This window comes from Rhea pennata, chromosome 12 (genome assembly GCF_028389875.1).
Source record: "Rhea pennata isolate bPtePen1 chromosome 12, bPtePen1.pri, whole genome shotgun sequence".
In the NCBI taxonomy this organism is placed as follows: Eukaryota; Metazoa; Chordata; class Aves; order Rheiformes; family Rheidae; genus Rhea; species Rhea pennata.
In genome coordinates, this window is record NC_084674.1 from 14798818 (window position 1) to 14814661 (window position 15844).

Sequence of the window (15844 nt, forward strand, 5' to 3'; positions counted from 1 at the left end):
TTTCATTTTTATAAATCAGAATTTGTGATTATTAAATATTTCCTCTGACCATATTAAATGACAATCTTCTAGTATTTCTTGTGAACAAATGCAAAATGCAGTCTGGAAGATCAGGTACAGTGGTTCTAACATCGGATGAAATTTAGCAAAAATCTTGAGCATGTGCCTATCTTAACCCTATTGATTTTAACTGAGACTGGCAAGAAATGCATATTAGGATAGCACTTCACATGCAATAGCAAGTTGTCTACTGAAATAGAGATTTCAAATGTGAGTATACCCAACTTCAGAACGGTTATTAACACTTTATCAGCACTTTACAGGTATGCAATATGAAATTAAGAAAGGCTAAATAGCTAGGCTGTTATTTTTCAACTTTGTATGTGTGTGTGCACACTGTTAAAGTTTTCCCAGATTTCCAGATGGAGATCTCTGGGCAGCAGACTGAACCTTAACTGACAGTAGATTTGTTCTCAGTTATTCTTTTCCTTAGACTGCAGACCACAAATTGAAAACCACTGATGTTTTGGAGGAACAAGTCAGTGACGTGAAAGAGGTAATAGTACAGAGGCTTCCTGACTTAGTCTGTTGTGTGAGCAGCACTTCAGTTTCTTTGGTGCAAGCTTTGTGAAAGTGGCACAATCACAAAATAATGACTAATGAAACATCCAAGATGCATGTAAATAGTAAAAATATAGAATCTAAGAAAAGACTGTTGTGCCAGTGGTCAAAGTACAACTATTACAGTTATTTCTAAATTCAGTTTAAGGGCAACAAAATACAACACCTGAGAAGTGAGCTAATGCAGAAATTTCATAGAGAGGCCTTTCATCATTGCATGCCCCACATAAAGTACTACAGTACAGTTCTAGGTGCTGACAGTAGAGAGATGTTGGGCTCTTCACAGCTCTTTTTCTCAATGTAAAAATAGACAGCAGAACTGAAATTAGCTTGCTTTGAAATATAGAGAGAGGCATACCTTTCTCCTGATGCACCGTTTGCTGTTTCGCTGATTAAAGCAAGCTCCTTCCTCACCTCTTGTGAAAGAAAGGAGAAGTAAAGAAACAACCAGTGAATGGGCAGAGCATGATAAAGAGCAAACGCCAGCACAGACTGCGGACTAAAGGGCCAAATGTGGGACTTTCACAAAGAATGTCAGCCCCTGTATTTCAAGGTGTAAGGCAAACAGGTAAAGGGAGATTGAGAAGAAAGTTTGTTTTCAGTGCTTTTAATGTATCTTCTTTTAAGTCATTTCTTACTATTTAATATCAATAAAGTAACACTGGGGAAGATGCTATGGGCCTTACTGGTGTGACTGTTCTAGTATTTGCCTTTGTGCTGAGGTGTATTTTTTGGCATCATACAACCAGTGCTAGATGCTGAATACAAATCCTGACAATCCCTGGTCGAAGATCTGCAGAAGGGATCAAAACCAAGAATGAATGCTCTTAAATTAAAAAATAATAATAATAATAATAATAATAAACTTGTCCTAACAAATAAATATAGGAGTTTGGCAAAAGTTGAATCTTAGCTGTTCTGCTCAACAAAACAGAGAACTTAGCAATGTCTTACTGTTAATGAGATAAAATTTAACAGGTTTCATGGATCTGGGCAGAATTTGTTGGGATACCCAGTACCACTGGCTACTCAATACACAGTGTTTTTTAAATGGTCATATAAGATCATTATATGGTAAGCACGATGTTCAAAGGCAATACTGAACCAGTTTCCTGTATAAAGTTTGTAAACTAAGTGTATAGTCAGAAGGAACTGAGGTACAGAGGCAAAGGGAGGATAGAGCAGAGCTTCCTCAGTTTTAACTAAATGTTGCTAGAGAGAGACAGTTAAAGAGAGATTCTGCCTGTCATATGGTCAATACGAAAATAACCTAATTAGTATCTGTGAAGTTAAAAGAAATTGATCTATGTTCTTTGTAAGATGTGAAATCTGATATTGTGCTTGAGAATGAGTGAGCCTAAGAGCAGATGTTGGTCCAACAGTAGGCCCATTATGAAACCCTCCGATACAACAGTATGGTAATTCGTTAAGGTCTGACATTTTCCTGTAGGAACACAGTCTGCTGGGATAAAAAGAATGGCATAATGGTGATACAACTGATGTTCTGTAAATGAGGCGCACATGCAGTTTTCTAATCATAGGGCCTTTGTTGCCTGGAAAGCTTAGTTGTTCAGTATGAGCAATCTTATCTGATTTCCTTTTATTCTTAAATAAAATTCATTATAACAAGGTTTGAGCTTGCTGGTTTATATAAAAACAAGTTATATAACGTTCAGGAAGTGATTTGAGGTGGAGATTTAGAAACTTGTACCAGTTTTACAGAGCGGTCTATGATCTGCAGAGTGAAGTAATATATCCAGATATTTTGTAAATCTTCCATCATTCCACAGTCGTCGTGAGATGCCTTTATGGATGCTGGTATCATTCCTCTACTGGATAAAATTCTAAAGCCTTCAGAAACAAAAGTAGACCTCTGGTAGGTATACTTTGGTATAACTATGTTTTAAGAGAATACTGTGTTGGTAATTTGGGGCACCCTGAGAAAACAAGTGAAAAATCTGTGCCAACCAAGTATAGGCATGACAACTGATATAAAAGGAAGATTTTCACAACTGCTTTACACATCTTAAAAGGTGTTGGATCTGAACAAATGGTGTAACTAGAATCCAGATTGAACTATTTTTTTCTTTTGTTTGTTCTGAAAGAACATTTAATCTGCCCTTGACTGTACTAAAATCTAGTTAGAAGTGTGAGATATTTAGCAGTATCTGTAATACTGAATGATACATTTATGCCCATGTCTCCCTGAAACAAAAGAAGTTAAAAGACGAAACTTGTGAAGGCAGTGGTGCGCAAAATATATATATGTATGTGTGTGTGTGTGTGTGTGTATATATATATCTATATATATATATATATTTTCTGAGTTAGTGGGAAGAATACTGCTCTTCCTTACAGAAGAGTTGAAAATAAGCTTTGATTGTCTGTCTTTGGCAGACTTGTTGCTTGAGCTAAAAAGCTCAAGACAAAAGGAAGCCTTTTGTTTTACATATGTGCGAGACTCTGTCTAGTGCTGAATTCTGCAACAGTTTTCTTCTATAAATCTAGCTGTTGGTCCTTCACGGAACTGCTGATCAGTTGACACACATTCATTTCCTGTAGACTGTCAGACTGCACTGATTACCACTTTTTCAATAGTTTAAATATCCATATATGCTTTAGCAGTAGCTTTTACTCATTTTACTCACCTACTTTCTCACCCAAGGATTCAGTCTAATTGATAACAAACGGACTTCATCCACTGAACAGAATAATGACTTGTTTGGAGTAATTTTGATCAAGAACCCCATGAGATCAGACATAGTTTTTACTAAGGGTGACTTCCAGTAAGTAAATGGTGCTTTTTTGTTGTTGCTGTTTTAATGGGTATGTACTATTACATGGGTATGAAAATCAATTGCCTGAATGTGGCTAAAAAGGAATAGAAAACCATAAAGTGATTAAATGTTAATTCAAGAGAAGTCAGTGGTGTTCTTTACTGACCATTAGTGTTTGGTGTGTTGCGTTTCCTTTTACATCTTAACAGTAACATGGTATTTGCCTCAGTGAAAACAACAAAACCTTTCACTTAGCAAAGGTTTTTTCTTTAAAAAAAAAAAAAAAAAAAAAGGCAAGATGGTTGGTCCCAGGACCACTGTAGGACTTAGGGTATCCAAATACTGAAGTAGTCCTCTGTCTTAAAGTAGTACTTTAAAAAAAAATACATCTATAATATTGTTTATTTTTATTTTTTATAATATAGATAATTTTTAATCTAATTTGCATTTACTCTGTTTAACAAATGCTACGTATATGCACAAGTATGCAATTAATATATTTCAGTACATTTGAAAAAAAGTAAAACACTGAGTTTTTTTTGAAATTGTATCATTTATGTATGGGAAGATCAGCATGGTTAAGTTGAAACTTAATGCCCGCAATAGGACTACGAAAACTTTTGAGCATCTTGAGCAACAGTGAAGTAAAGGGTGCTTCTGGTTAAGGACAGAAAAGGTACAGATAGATGCAGAAGTTCAAGATGTATTCTCAGTATGTCAGTATTTTGACAAGGAGCTCCCTCAAAAATGTCATCTTTAACTTCCAATAAATCTGATATCCCTTAAAGCTTGTACGTTTGCAGAGAAAAGACGTTTAGGATTGGGATTGGTTTTCTCATTTAAACATAAGTGTTTTTTTATAACCCAATCAAGGAGAGGAGACAGCTTTGCTTAGCTATCGAAATGCTGCTAAATACCCATGCTAGAGAAAGATCTTCCTTCTTAAACATCCAAATTTTCCACCTTTACAATTTTGTGTAAAGAAAGAGGAGATGAGGATTGAGATTCTGTGGTAAAATGAGATACCTGTTTCTCAGACAACTATTAACAATCTTTAGCCATTCCAAACATGCTTTTCTCCCCATACTCTGTAAGGTTTACATTCTCACTCCCCCCAAAACCTAAACAAGTAATAAAACATATTTAATGGCACAGGAACAAGGTCATGAATTCTTCAGAATAAGAATGTTTCTCCTGCTCCCGTGTACAGGATCTAATGTGATGCCTACCCACCTTGCTTTAATGTTTAAGGTCTGCTGTATACCTCACTGAAGTTAATTTTGAGGAACATCTTAAAGAGCAATTCTAATGAAGAATTTTCTTGCCTTTTATACATTTTGCGTTAGCACCTAAGTCAACTAAACTTTGTGATATAAGGAGTTTATAAAGCTTTTTGTTATTAGAAGTGTTGAAAGCTTTTAACAGTAGAGCAGTACCCTTAAGTTGCTCAGAGGCCCGTGAAAAAGCAGGAATATCAATATCATAAAACAAATGCGTCTTTGCAGATTTTTTATTTACCTTGGGAGAAAGCAATTTTCTCACTATATCGTGAACATACTTTGTCACCTGTGGGTGGACTCTTTGTTACCATTTTTCTTTGCAGCTGTGTTCATAGCAGCCTCACATTGTTTCTAAAAAAAAAAAAACAAAACAAAAAAAAAAAACAAAACAAAACAAAAAAAACTTTTTGTGATTTTACTTTTTGAATGAGTAAAATAATTCTGTTTAGAACTCATAATAGCAAGCTTAGTTCTTACGTCATTGCACAAGCATAAACTGCTTCCTCTGCCCAGCTATCCTGCAGAGTAGGAGAGTGTTGCTGTCTCTGCTCGAAGGGGCAAGAGCTGGAAAGGAAGATGAAAGAGATTGTTCAGGATCACTGGGGTAGCAAGTTGCAGACGGAGAAGTGGAGCAGAGGATTGCCTTGTTGTAAGCCTCGAGCTTAGTTTGAAATGTAACTGTTTTGCGTTGAACGTATCTAACTGAACAGTCTAACTGAAATTATGGGACAGTTATTGGGACAATTGTATATTTTAAAGTACAAAGTGAGCAAATTGCCTAAGGAGTAGTGTTGGGAGGATAGTAAAGTTATGCTTAGGGAATTATGAGAGGGTTGGCTGTAGGCTCCATTAACTGCAGCAGTAGCACAGAATTCCTTCCTATTTTCAGTGCGTTTTTGGTGAGTTGCAGTTCATTCAGTATCTCCTTATATCTGTTACGCTTCATAAATGCTAGACCTAGACTATGAACAGCTCCAGTTCCTGTCCTTGTCGCCTTCTAATATCCTGACTTACTAACATGCATTGGAATGTCTGGGATGCCTCGTGCTTGGGACCATGTTTGACCCAGCAAGCAAGTGGCAGCAATGGGGAGTACGAGAAGGCTGACCCAAAGGCCTTCAGGCCAGGGCACATCACTAAGGGGCAATGGGCATGGGGCCAGAGGGAGAGAGGCCAAAAGATTTTGTGTTAAATTGCAAGACATGAATGTTCTTTAATCTTTGTGAAAGTATACATTGTTCTTTTTTAATGAAATGTTAGCGACTTGCAGTTTGGTATGTTCCAGGTAACTGTATTCTCATGTGCCATGTAATTGCAGTGAGCTAAACACGGAAACGTGGCAAACTACCACACTTGGAGCTGCTGTCTGTTCTGCCTAACAGCAATTTGAAACAAACAGCTTGCTTTTATTTTGCTGTTCAGTAACTCACTGTATGATGTCTACTTGTTTCCTTGCCTGCCAGCTTGATGTGCAGTTTGTTCCAGAATGGAAGAGGTCTTTCATAGGTAGTCTGTACAAGCAGCTTTTAACCAGAGGAAATTTGGAATTTAATTAGCTCTACGTTAGTTGTCTGGGTTTCTCAGAGTTTCTGTTGCTCATGTTAATTCATCTTACTCTGTAAGTTTTTCTGTTAATTTGTGTTCATTTCCTAACTACTAGTAGAGTTACTGATTTTTGGATGTTGCAGACAAATGGTTTTCAGCTGAGATGGCTGGAGGCAACATGTGCTTTTGCTGCTGATGCTTTGGTGGTTCCGTCTCGCGTGTGGCAAACCAAATCCAAGTTCTTCAAGGTGGGGGCTAATGATGGTGGCCTCTTCGTGGGAAGCAGCCAGTCTTTGATGAAACATGTAATGCAAAGATATGATGCAAACTTTAGCTTGTTTTCTTCACCTGAAGATACTTCACCACTTCTCTATATGGCTTTTCATTGTATTCAGCTATCATTTTGGATCCACCACCTTATAATTCCACAATTAAAGCAAAATTTTGGGGGATATGCTTTATTTGCTGGCTGTTTTTGCAGAGACTGAAGCAGGAGGGATAACAGACCTCTTCCTTCTACCTGAGAGCTGAACTGGTAGAATCTGTGGTTTTCACAAAGTTCAGAAGTTTTATCACTAATTACCGTTGGTCATTGGTTGATTAAGTTGCATTTATGTATCAGTTTATTTCAGTTATGTAGTAACTTCTTGTTTTGCTGGTAATGGGATGTCTCTCCCAGGATTTAGGATGGATTTTTGTGGATGATTTTAGTTCTGTTGTACTAGACAACTTTGAATTCAGAATCATCTACTTTGTTTTTCTTGACCCAGACCCATGGTTCTTGAACAGTGAATATTCTTAAATTTCCCAATCAGTTTATTTCTAAAATATATGAAGCAAAGGCAGATTTTCTGCCTTTTCAAGTATTAAAATATACGGTCTCTATTAGCATGAGTAAACCCTGAGAATGTTGTGCTGGCTCCAGGGTTGTTCCAGTGCTGTAAGAGCAGCCAAGCAGTGCTTTTGTTACAGAATTATTTTCCCAGTTCACTTGTTATCCTGGCTGGATCTTTCTTATAATCTTGTAGTTAGCTGACCAGCTTCTGCTTCTTATGGAGTGTAATTCTTTCCACAAGGAAGAATTAGTTCTAGATTTCTCTCTTTTTGAAGATGCAAAAAGCTCAAGATGCGTTGCTTAATTTATTTTTAGGTTAAGTGTCTGCTGTATTAAGAGACTCTGGTGTAACATGAGCTTTTTTTTTTTATTTTAACCTTTTTCTTGTTTGTGTTTTTGTTTTTTTTATCCTACTGGAGGTTAAGTATTGATAACATCCTGTGGAACAGAGCTTGAATACTTTATTATTATTATTATTAAACTCCAAGTTTTGGGGGCATTTATTAGAACTCTTTAATCCTAGGCCAACTTAACTAGTAGCAGTCTAATAAAAATAATAATGTTGGGATTTCTGCCATGACAAATGTTGACTTACCCATATAAAGTTGACTAAAACTCAGTAACTTTTAAAGTATAGGAGAATGGAAGTTTAGCCAGTAGTGTGAAGTCTGAAACAGAGTGGTTCTGTTTTAGTGTTCTGGCATTGCTTGTGGGTTATGTTTGAAACAAAGATTACTGTACGATTTCAGTTTACAAGATCTTCAATTTTTTTACCCTGGTAACTCTTCGGAGTCTTGTTTCAATTAAAACATTTTGCACTAATGAATGTTCCTATAGAGTAGAATTAATACTGTGGATACTTGTTTTACAACTTGTTCACAAATAGTGTATTAAAACATATTTTTGATTTAATAAAAAAGTGTTAACTGGAAACTCAGAATTATTACTGTAAACAATTGTTTCAAAACGTATTGGTTCTGTGAAGTCTAGTTAAAGAGGGTTTTAGCAAGCTGCCAATGTCAGCTATTATGTATGTGAATTGAGGGAATTTTTCATTTGCTTTTGAAGGTAGTTGGGATGACTTTTGATATTCTAACATGCTGAGTTCCTGTAGACGTTTCCAGGTACTGCTTATTTTCTGAATTGGTTTAAAATCGCTGTAAGCCTACTTGTTTTTAAACATAATCAGAAGAACGAACACAATATGGTCACAGGAGTGCTGCCCGCAAGCTAAAGACAAAAGCATAATGACTCCCCAGGGAAATATTTTTCCTTGTTTTTCAAATTCAGCACCAGTTCTCCGACATGTTGTCTGTTGTTGCAACTATTGATAGCGATGGGATAGTCAGGTGGAAAAACAATTATCCTGGTAGTGGATGTATACTTGCTTTTGCTGTTCACTGGGAGGAAATCAGTGGCTCAGCTGGTCAAAAGCATAGAATGAAAGAACTTTGAAATGAGGTACTAAAGCAAATGAAGACCTATTATATGGCACCTAGGCTGCTGCTGTGTTCTTCAGTATGTGTTATCCAGGTCATTGGTTCTTTGCAGACAATATGAAGGAAATCTGGCCTAGTTCTTTTTGTTCCCTTTCCTTTTGTTTGTTGGAAAAGTATAATCAATCTTTTGCTAGAGTGATTTATCCATCAAACTGTGATAATTAAGATGTGGGTGGTCTTGTGGAATGACCCTGTATAGAAAACTAATCAATATTATTAAATGGATTTAACTTGCTCTGACAGGAAGGCACTTTGAGCTTTGGGGAAATTCTGTTCTTTACATATCCTAGTGAAAGTGTCATTTTGCACTTTTCTTTGTGGATGAAGAGCATGAGAAGTCTTAGCCTCTCCCCCTAGATTTCTTCTAGCTTTTTTTTTTTTAAATGTATGTAGTATGTTATGGGATATACTATATCCAGTTATTAGGTGTTGGCTTCACTGATGAAGGAAAAACAATAACATCAACTTAGCTGTCAATAATTTGCAGCTGATGTAAGTGCCTAATCTTTCAAAGAATCTTCTGTTTTAACATGCCTTAGTGCATGTTAAATGCTTGGCTTGCCCCAGGAACGGGTGTTGTATGCTAAGATTGAAGCTTTTAAACAGTAGTCCATATGTGTTAGAGATGGGGAAAAAAAGTGATACCAAATTGATTTTTTTTTTTTGTCAAGATGCCATTGTTTTGAAATGACCTTATCACAGTTCCTGAAAAACAGCACTTAGGTTCAGTTGCACAGAGGAAAGAAATGACTTGCAGTTTACTAAAGAAGGAGTTGGCAGAAGTTATTCTATGGCATCCTGGTAGAACTCTAGCTGAAACCGTTTGCTATTTACATTTCCCAGCTGTCCAACAGCAGACTACTGTTCTGGGAATTTTAAGGTTATATGTTAAAAGCTAGAGTTTTCCCTTCTTATTCAGCAGTTTAAGCAATTAAGGTTAGTTTAATACATAGCATATACTGGAAATACAAATGCAAGCATATATAGGATCTACAGAATAAATTATAGTAAAGAATGAATTGTAGAGCACTGTGTTCTCTGTGACAAATTAGAAGAATGTTATAGCATGACATCTTTAAACTAGCTTCTTAGCTAATAGTTTCCCTTCTCAGTTCTGCAATTTTGACTGATTATGCCATTGTGGTTACTCTAATCTTCCTTCCTATGAATTTCCCAGAAAAGTATGTGATATAAATATACTCTCTCAGAAGGACATAGCAGCTGTTTGAAATGTCCACTGTATATTTTCCAGAACCCTCCAGATTTTGGATTTGCGTATTTTTTTCCATTTTTTCAATAGTTCTTTTTGAAGATGTATATATACACAATCTTTTCCAGCTTTTATTTTCTGTTCACTAAATTCAAATATGCAAATCTTCCTGAAGTCATCTTGAGTTCAAATATGCAACTCCCTCTAAAAGCCATCTGCTCTTTGTTCTAGCCTAGTCAGGTATTAATTTGACTTTGCTTGACTGTTTAGCCTTTGAAGTTTCTGCACTCATGTTTCCCTCAGCTTTATTTAGCCTTATATCAAATTTAAAGCACTCTTAGATTAACATCACTTGTTCACATATACCAGCTCCACATTTTGGAAACTTTGCCAAACTGTAGTCTGTATCTTTTGTTTTTTGACCTGATTCCCTTAATATTTCAGGAAGCCTTCGTGGCTCTGAAAAACATTTAGTTTTATTTCAAAACTCTGAAATGTCTTTTTTTTTTTTTTTAATACCAAAAATAAATGTAAAAGGTCAGGGAAACTGTTCTAATTCCTGGATTTTCTCTGTCTTAACTTGGACCAGTTCCCAGTCTGGATAGGTAATAGTTTGTTGCAAGTGGATCCAGTCACTGAATCCCTAAATGCCATCTGTGTCTAAGTTCCCTGAATTGGCAGGGAGAGGTGGGAAGGAAGGAGGAAGGATCAATTACTGTGGCTATCCCAAAGTCTTTTGGGCACGCTCAGAGGTGCAGATCTTGAGCCTAATGTTCATTCTTCCTAGAGAAATGTCCCTGCTGGAGCCTCTTTGTGCTGGACAGATGCTGGAATCACACAGTTTGTCTGAGCTTCCATGTGCTTAGATTCATACGCTAAAAGATTTTATGGTTGTGGGACCTCCAGTTAACTAGAAGATTAGAGATATTCAGAGACAATATAGCTGTAAAATAAGGAACACATGTATTAAGAAATCCTAACCACAAGCAGGGTTTTCTTGGTTTTGTTTTCAAAGATTTGGGAAGTAGCCTCTGGAATGCATTCCCTTGATCTTACTGGACTGATGTGCAAGTCCAGATTCTGCTCAGTATGCCTGGGTAAAGCAGAATTGTTCATACATGTTTGTCTTTCCAAGAACGGAGCCCTTGGTTAGAAAGCAACCGTCTGTTTAAAACTCACTCTTTATCTGTGCGTTTGACTGTGGAATGTTTTCTGTTCAAATCATTGGCCTCAGTAGCCTGTTCAACTTCTTGTGCGTCACTGGATTGGAGAGGTAATGGGGCTAACTGGAGAAGCAGAGGCAGAATGGATGTGGAACATGCAATGGGAATACTGTAACAGTCCTACAGAAAGCATCCAAGTTTCAGTATCTCTAGCTTACAGTTTTAGAATTGCTGTGATAGTGTTATATTTTCATTGTGAGTCAAAGCCTGACCTGTACAAACTTTGTTATTCCACTACGAAAAGGCTATGCAGTGTTGACTGCTCTCACTGTTAGACTTCTCCAAAGGAGATGACACCTGAAAAGCTGAGGATAGATGTATTTCCACTTACAGCGAGGTAGCTTAAATAGTATTGGAAAGCTTTCAGTAATAATGCTGATTTCTTTTAATGAGATTGAATTCTTAATTTGAACATTTGAAACTAATGTACTAGTTTGAATGCTGATCAGATTGTTCCGGGTAAATTCTGAATATGATACACTAGATGAAGAAAACAGAATGGGAAGTTGTGATAGAAGGGAAAGGACCTTTGCAAACAGACCTTCACACAATGTATTAGCTATTTTCTTTCAACTACTGAAGAGCCTGGCTAGGAGAAAGCAAAGGTTTCGAGACTCATTGGACTGTCTAAGATGAAAAAGGCGAAATCGTACTTCTCTTTCCTTCCTTCTTGCTCTCCAAGGGAAGAAAGGTGACTTCCCTCCTTCTGACTTGCACTAGTTTTCTCCAGGGTTATTTGATGTATGGGGTTTATATGCCCCATACAGCAGAGCAAATTAGGCCCTGGTCTGAGTGCTTAGATTGCAGGCTTCATGCAGTCATTAATAAACTTCAGCTGCAGGCACATACAGAGTATGTGGAAGTATTCAGATGAGGATAGGCTCATTTCACACCTTGTGTCATTCATGCTTAGGTTCAAACACTACTCAGGAAGACTCATTCAAGTTTTTTGCAGTGCACTTGAATGAAAAGCTGCAGAGATGCAGTGAAATATGGATATATTTCTTCTGTAATTTCATTTGTTGTCAGTAGATTTCACATGCTTCTGGGCTTATGGTTTTGTTAAGTATTAGGCGGAAAGACTGCATGTACAAAACTGAATAGATCACACTATCTATGTAAAAGGTCCTTTACATCGAGGACTTTTTAACTTTTAACTTTCAAACAGGTATAGCTATGTAGTAGTATAGATAAGGTTGTACTTCTTGAAATCAGTTTTATCTTTTAACCGGAGACCATACACATAGCAGCAAAGTTATGAGATAACAGAAGGGATACAGCAGTAAAGAAGGAAATTCTTTCTTATAACCCCCTTCTCTCTGTTCTTTGGAAGGTTCGTATATCCTTGAATACAAGATTTTGCTTTAGTTGTGTTGGAGGTAATACTCATGCCCAGGTAAGCTTTGCTGCTAATGTAGAGCAAAAGTTGCCAGCAAAAGCCATGCTGCTGGCGTAGCATTGACGGCCTCGCTGTCTCGTGCTCCATGTCTGCTCACTGCAGTGCAGTAGGATTGATAACAAGCAGACTCAGCCATGGGATATTAGGTGTGTGGCAGGACTGGCTTTCTGAATAAGCATTAAAAAAAAGCAGCAGCTGATGACTGAGCAGTTAGAGAAGAATTACGGTGGAAGCTCAAAGGTTTTGGAGGGGGTGGGGGGAATGAGATAAGTATGCTAGTGGTGCTGCAGTGACGTAAAAATATACTCCATCAAAACCTGTGTCGAAGAGATGGTTGCTGAAAAGGAAGGGATATGAATTACTGAAGACACAGGTGCAGCTTGATTTAGGCTGCTAAAATGCCTTAATACTAGATTTCCTGTGTGGAAGAATATATTATTTTTGCTACAGGGTTTTTACACTTTGTCCCTCATTTCAGGAGACATTTATGGAGTTCCAAATCTGCCTGCTGAGAAGTAAATTAAATACGTAGCTGCTTTTCACCTTTCCTCTGTTGCTGTACTAGTGGGAGAGAATTTTTCTTGCCAGTAATACTGATCATGATCATTGCTGCTGAGTATTTTTTTTCTTCTTGGTGCCAGAAAAGGTGACGAATCTGCATTATTTACAGAAGGATTTGGATCTCTGAATGAAAGGATAGTAGACATGATGCATTTTCTTAAAGATATGTGTAAGAAATTGGAGGCATAGGAAGCCTACATAAACTTTATAAGCATGGCTGAGAAAGAAAGATGAACTGCTTTAGGATGTCCTTGAAATATGATGTTGGATGGGTTTTTTAACTTCGCTTGGAAGGTTTGGCTCTTTTTCTGTCAAAAGTTGCCTTTTGCATGTGCTGTTCAGGATCCATTAAATGTCAGATGGAGGTTAGGAAGCCAAGGGTAACTGTTCTATTTTTATGTATTTATAATACTTTCTTCTTGTGTTATGGTACTTGTTTATATTTTTCTTATCTGCAGAACAATTGACATATTATTGTATTATATTGAAGTGGTTATATATTACTAAAAGGGGACATAATAGCAGTTAAAACTATATATGAAGAGAAAAACATTTAATTGAATGTTTTATGGTAAATTTTTGTTTATTTCAATTTTGCTTTCTATTTTATGCAAGAACAAAATGTGTGTGAACATGTCATTAATGTATTCATCTGCCTTTATATATAGGTCTATTCAATAGGGTCACTCAAAGGACACTTACAAATAGTTAGAGGTTTTTGTCTAAATTGTATTTTCTAGAATGAAATATAGCTAACTGAATATAGAATCATGTGCTGACATAAACATATTGAATTTTTTAAAAGTATTCCTTTCAATGACAAGATTATCATAACATGCATTAGCTGCAGAGCACTGCTGAAAATCTGTTTTAAAATTGAGTTAGTGTACTAACATGTTTTTGTCTTTTTAGACTCTTCTTTCTTCCCCTGCTCCCAAAGTCAACTGCTCCATGAATACGTGATATTTCAACCATTTCCAGCATCTGTGTGTACCAACCAAAAGTCATCTGTCATTGTCAGCATTAAAAAATGCCACTATCTATTTACTTCCCTAATTAAAGCAGACTTACTAACTTGCTTTTTGTAACACTTTCTCAGAAAAATCAGCAAAACTGGCAGCAATGTAGATCTGATTATGCTCACCCGTTTCCCCCCCCCCCCCCTTTGTATTCCTCCCCCTAATACAGGAGCCGAGTACGAAACGGGTCAAGCCTCTTTCTAGAGTTACATCACTAGCAAGCCTAATTCCTCCTGTACGGGCCACTCCATTGAAGCGGTTCAGCCAGACACTTCAGGTAATAACAGTGAATGTGTTGCTGTTTTTAAATTGCCTTTCCACAGGAGGATTATGTGCACACTCAAAATTTCTTCTAGGGTTGTTCTTTTCAAATCAGTCTGCCCATACATGCATATATGGGAGTGTGTGTACATGCGCACACACACGCATACACACAGTGTGTATCATTGATGTTTTACACATGTCAAATCAAACAACAAGTATTCCCTGTGCCCACTTTCAGCAAAAGGTGCAGTAATAATGGAGAGGGGAGTTGTACTGACAAATGGAAGGAAGTACTATTGTTAAAACTGTGTAATTGCCATGATTATCACGAGATAGTTTATATTTCTTATTCTCTACTAACAGTGATGTATTCAGTATTGTGATTGTCAAAGAGTTCAGTCAGGCATTCGCAGGCTTTTAAAAATTAATATGTCTTTTTTTTTTCCCTAGCTAAAATGCAATTTATAGTTGTATTTTAAATAAACACACCCTCACACACTACTGTAATGCAATGAACGGGTTAGTTAACTTATGACTACAGAGTCAATTAAGTTTTAACTTAAGACTTTTACTTCAAAAACCACTTCTCTGTCCAGATAATTCATGTTCTGTAATTACCAGGAAGAAAACTATTATAGCAATAATATAAAAAAGTTACTGTATTAAAGGAGTATGACAATTGCTGTGTAAATTCTAATGAAGAACAGAAATTTTGTGTGGTATGTTCTGTTAATTTTGTTTGGGTTCTTTGGTATTTGTGGTACAATTAGTAATATAGGACTGCTAAATTTCTTTCTATATTGTGAACTTTGACCTTCCTTGAACAAAAGGTTTACTGAGCAGTTATAAGAAGTCATTTTCCAAAGCTGATTAGAAAAATAATAAAGAGGAAGCAAATTTGAAATGCAATTTAGGAGCTAAATTGTTTTGTAGTTTCAATTTCTGTGTTAAGTGCATAATACTTAATATACTTGGAGACTAACGGAACTTGAATTTGTAAAATATTTCATATGTTCAGACCTGGAGACTTCAAGACATTTGTGGGCTCAACTCCTGTTGATTATGAGTGCAAAACAGGGTTCAAATACTACTATGGGTCTGGCCTAGAAAGCTTTGAAACATTGCAGTGTTTCCTCTTTAAAACAATGCAAGTAAGAAGGCTTGTGTAAAATCTAAAGAGAATTATGTAACAAGGTTATTTACTTTGAAGGGAGGAAATACAAAAATATCTTGAATTTATTAGGAAGGTTACTTAACCAAAATTAGCTCAGTCAGCACATTAGTAATGTTATCATTAATCAAGGAGAGAAAAAAAACCCCAAACTTCAAACTTCTTTACAGCTAGGAATCTTATACAACTACATATAAAAACATGAAAAGATATTCTGTAGTGGTAGTTTATCTAGCAAACAGATATTACAGGATTTATTTAATGTTCTATCCCTGCAGTTTTACATGTGCTGCTGTCTGCTTATGAAAGCTGCATTTGTGGGGTTGGGGGAGGACAAACTGGCTGAACTGGCTTCTGACTGTGTTTGATCCAGAAGGTATATCGTAGCGTGACTGGAGCAGAGATGTCTGTATTCCCTGGGGTGTATAAATCTCCTCCAC

The 15844-nt window shown here is 36.6% G+C and overlaps 1 protein-coding gene across 6 annotated transcripts in view; it reads left to right on the forward strand.

The window, feature by feature from the left end:
* ARHGEF3 (Rho guanine nucleotide exchange factor 3) overlaps positions 1–15844 on the forward strand; it is a 140358-nt gene that overhangs the window by 106812 nt on the left and 17702 nt on the right. For 4 of the 6 annotated variants that reach the window (XR_009959692.1, XM_062585715.1, XM_062585716.1 and 1 more), the window contains one exon: positions 14139–14246. The exons of the other annotated variants lie outside the window; for them this stretch is intronic. Coding sequence is in view for 3 of the 4 variants with exons in the window: in XM_062585715.1 (XP_062441699.1) it covers positions 14139–14246 (108 nt within the window). In the remaining variant the exon portion in view is untranslated. The remainder of the gene's footprint in view (positions 1–14138; positions 14247–15844) is intronic. 6 annotated transcript variants of the gene reach the window in all.